The following is a 3,810-nucleotide window of genomic DNA, read 5'->3' on the forward strand; positions in this document are numbered from 1 at the left end:
TCGTCAAAAGCGCGGGGGTCTTCCCAGGTGCTGCGACGCGACTCCAACGGTTCACGGCGGCGCCGGCGCCATGGACGCCGGCGCCATGGGCGCCCTGCCGACGCGCGACGAGCTCTTCGACGTCCTGCTCAAGGGCAAGCAGTTGGAGCAGACGATGAAGGACCGCCAGGCCGGCGGCGGCGCTAAGAGCGGCCGTTATAAAAAGCACGACACGGCTCGACTTCGGTGTCTGCGTCGCGTCGTCTACCCGCGGCTCAAGATGGGCATCCTGCCGTCGGCGACGGACAGCAAGATGCTCTTCGACATGCCGGGCGTGTACCAGTGCCTCCGCGCGGCGTGGCGCGCGCCGCGCGCGCGAACATCACGACCGCTCGTTTCGCGACGCGAGCCCCCCGGACCGCAACAGGGCCGAGCTCGTCGTGGGCCGCCTCTTCCAGTCGACGGCCTGGAGCGAGCACGACGAGCGCAGGCGCGTCGCCGACTTCGAGGCCCTCGACCACGACCTGCGCGCCGCCATCGGGATCGCCGTCCGGGACGCCTCCGCGCAGACGACCGCGGACGACGAGCGCGACGCCCTCGGGCTAGCCGCGGAGACGCTCGAGAGCCTGGCGGCCTTGGTCTAGGCGCGAGCGAGCCCGCGCCCGTGCCTGCGCCCGCGCCCGCGCCCGCCGGCGCGCCCGCGCCGGGGGCGCGGCCGAGGCGCGAACTAGAACTCGCGTTGGGATAATTCCGCGGGGTTTAAAGACGGGCCGGCGGGACGAGTCCGCGCGTCGCTCCGCCTGGCTTCGGCGCCTCCGGCGCCTCCGGCGCCTCCGGCGCCTTCGGCGCCTTCGGCGCCTCCTTTTTTTCTTTTTTTTTTTTCTTTTTTTTTTCTCCTCGCCATGTGCCAAACATGAAGAAAGTGCCATTTTTTCGTACTTTTTGCTGCCGGCACTTCTTTGGACGATGGTAGCAATCCATCGTCGATGTCGATGGGTATGCGTCGCCGCCGCCGCGGCGGCGTCGGCGTTGGCGGAAAACGGTACGTTCTGGCGCCGCGCTGCGCCGGCGCGACCGATGTGGCGGCGCATGCTCAAGAAGACGGCGCCGCGCCGCCGCGGCGTCATCCTCTGGGCCTACGGGCGGTCCGCGACGGACACGTACTGCGGCACGCTCAAGGACAGCGCCCACTTCCGCTACTGCAACGGCATCAAGGAGGGCTTCAACACGGATCGCAACCACGCGCCGCAAGGCCGCGACCTCACGCGGACGAACCTCGCGCGTTGCGCGCGGCGCGACGAGATGCTCTCGCACATCAAGCCGGGCCACCTGTCGAAGCAGGATCGGCCGGACCACATCACCACGCCGGAGAAGCTCATGCGCGCCGCGCGCGACAACGGCTACGAGGTCGTCGTCGCCGAGTACCGGTCGAACGCGCTCGCGCGCATGGTCTCGTCGTGGGAGATGCACGCGCGGTCCGCCGCGGACACGGAGGCCGAGTTCTGCCTGCCCGGCGACGGCCTCGTCGAGAAGATGGCCGAGGAGAAGCGGCTCTGGCAGCGCGGGCTGCGGGCGGCCGTCCACGAGAGATTAAAAGTCATCGAGCTCAGCTTTGAGAACGTGACGCGCGGCCTCTGCGCGGCCGTGAAGCGCACGACGCTGGCGCTGGAGCCTTCGGAGTGCGGCGGCGCAAAATGCGCCTGCCGGGAATTTGAATCGCCGCACACGAAGACGTCGAACCGCGCCGCGTCGCTCGCGGGCCGCACGTCCCCCGAGGCCGCGGCCTGCATCACCGCCGCGCTTGAAGGCGCGCCCGACTACGCCTGGATGCTCGACCTGTCGCGCGCGGAGAAGTAATGCGCGCGGTGGTCGTGCCCGGCGACGCGGGCGCGGGGACCGAGGATCCCCTGCGACGCGATTGAAGGAACGTTGCAGTGAGCCTGATCAGGAGGCACGAAATAATTATGCCCGGGGGGCGATGTGTGACGCTGCCCTTGCTGGTCGCGCTGGCGACATTGCCAGCGCGTACCAGCAGCAACGGCGGCTGCGGCGACGCCACGCACACGCGTCTCGACGTCACGCTCGTGACGCAATGCAGCGTCGACCGGCTCTGGGTCGTCAAGAAGCTCTGCGAGCGCTGGCACGGCCCGCTGTCGCTGGCCGTCGGATCCGCCCCCGACGGCGAGCCCGTCGAGAGGCTCCGGGGCCGCGCGCGCGACTACATGGCCCTCTGCACGGAGCGGCACGTCGCCGTCGTCGTCGCGCCCCTGCGGCCGTACCCGGTGAACGCGCTGCGGAACCGCGCGTGGGCCATGGCGACGACGAGCCACGTGCTCCTGCTGGACGTCGACTTCTGGCCGAGCGTCGGCGCGCGGCGGCGCATCGTCGGCGCGCTGCGGGCGCTCCCGGAGTCGGGGGAGCGCCGCGCGCTCGTGCTGCCCGCGCTCGAGCTCACGCTGCAGCGTTCGGAGACGAAGAACCCGGCCAAGGTCCTCGAGCAGGCCGAGCTCGAGCGGCAGATCCCGTCGTCGAAGCTCGGGCTCCTGCGGTGCGTGGCCAACGGCGCCGAGGGCGGCGCGCCGCTGCGCTGGCAGCCGACGCGCGCGAGCCACTGGGAGGACCCGATCTCGGACCCGCAGCACCGGCGGCGGCGCCTCGCGACGCAGCGCATCGGCGGCGGCGCGAGGCACCCCGGGGCGCACCGGACGGTCATCAAGCGCGTGCCCTTCCGGCCGACGATGAAGCCGACGACGCCCGCGCCGGCGATCTCGCCGGAGACGCTCCGGAAGCGCGCGTTCCTCCACGCGCTGCCCGCGCTCCTCGAGAACACGGCGCACGAGGCGGAGCCGAGCAACCTGCGCTGCTCCGGGTTCCACCACCACGGCACGACGCGCTTCATGGACTGGCTCGTCGACGCCGACGACGCGCCGCCGCGGCGGCTCGACTGCTTCCTCGGGAACCACTTCGAGCCCTTCGTCGTCGTGCGGCGCTGCGACGAGGCGACGCCGCGCAACGGCAGCGCGCGCGTCCCGCGCTTCGACGAGCGCTTCACGGGCTACGGCAAGAACAAGATCGAGTGGATCTCGAGCCTCCGGGGCGCGGACTACGCGTTCTACACCGTCGCGAGCGCCTTCGCCGTCCATGTCCCGCACCTCCAGTCCGCGGCGAAGAAGGAGTGGGACCGCGGCTTCAAGAAGAAGAACGCGACGCACCGCGCCGCGGGGACGCTCGGGCACAAGGGCTACGTCAACGACCTCTTCAAGGAGCACCTCCGGGGGCTGGGCCTCTACGACAAGGCCGACGTGGGCCACTGGTTCCGCGCGTCCGGCGCCGCCCTCGAGTACACGCGGAGCTCGCTCCGCGCCGACGGCGCGCCGACGCTCCGCGAGGACGACGTCGCGACGCCGCTCTGCGCCGCGTCGAAGGCGACCGTCGACTTCCTCGAGGACCTCGACATGCGCCGCTTCGCCGAGGTCGCCAAGGCGTGCGTGCTGGACGCCGCGACCTGCGCCGCGGGCGGCTTCGCGCGGGAGACGCGGGACGCGTGGCGCGCCATCGCGGACGCGACGCGCGCGCCCTTCCTCGACCGCATGAACGGCGCGCTCGCGGCCGACGCGGACGCCGCGGCGGCGGCGGCGGCCGCCTCTTTAAGTTGAGGGGAAATGTAGGGGAAACGAGCCAATGTTGCACTGCAAGACCTTCGAATCTGTCCGCATCTCCATAGGGCATCTCGAGTGCTGCGCTTCCGGCGGTCTCGTCGTCGCCTGCCGTGCGCCAGCTCCCAACCCCGCTCCATCGCATCCAGATCGCCCGACCAGGTCGCGCCTCGCC

General features: G+C 71.1%; 1 protein-coding gene across 1 annotated transcript; it reads left to right on the forward strand.

Moving 5' to 3' along the window:
• Positions 1–70: 70 nt before the first annotated feature.
• AURANDRAFT_60954 (hypothetical protein) lies at positions 71–623 on the forward strand (the record flags this gene model as incomplete). The annotated part of the gene is made up of 2 exons (XM_009034233.1): positions 71–315; positions 407–623. The coding sequence occupies 2 exons, from the start codon at positions 71–73 to the stop codon at positions 621–623; spliced, it is 462 nt and encodes a 153-aa protein (XP_009032481.1).
• Between the last annotated feature and the right edge of the window lie 3,187 nt (positions 624–3,810).

The sequence above is a fragment of the Aureococcus anophagefferens genome (assembly GCF_000186865.1).
Source record: "Aureococcus anophagefferens unplaced genomic scaffold AURANscaffold_1, whole genome shotgun sequence".
Lineage (NCBI taxonomy): Eukaryota > Pelagophyceae > Pelagomonadales > Pelagomonadaceae > Aureococcus > Aureococcus anophagefferens.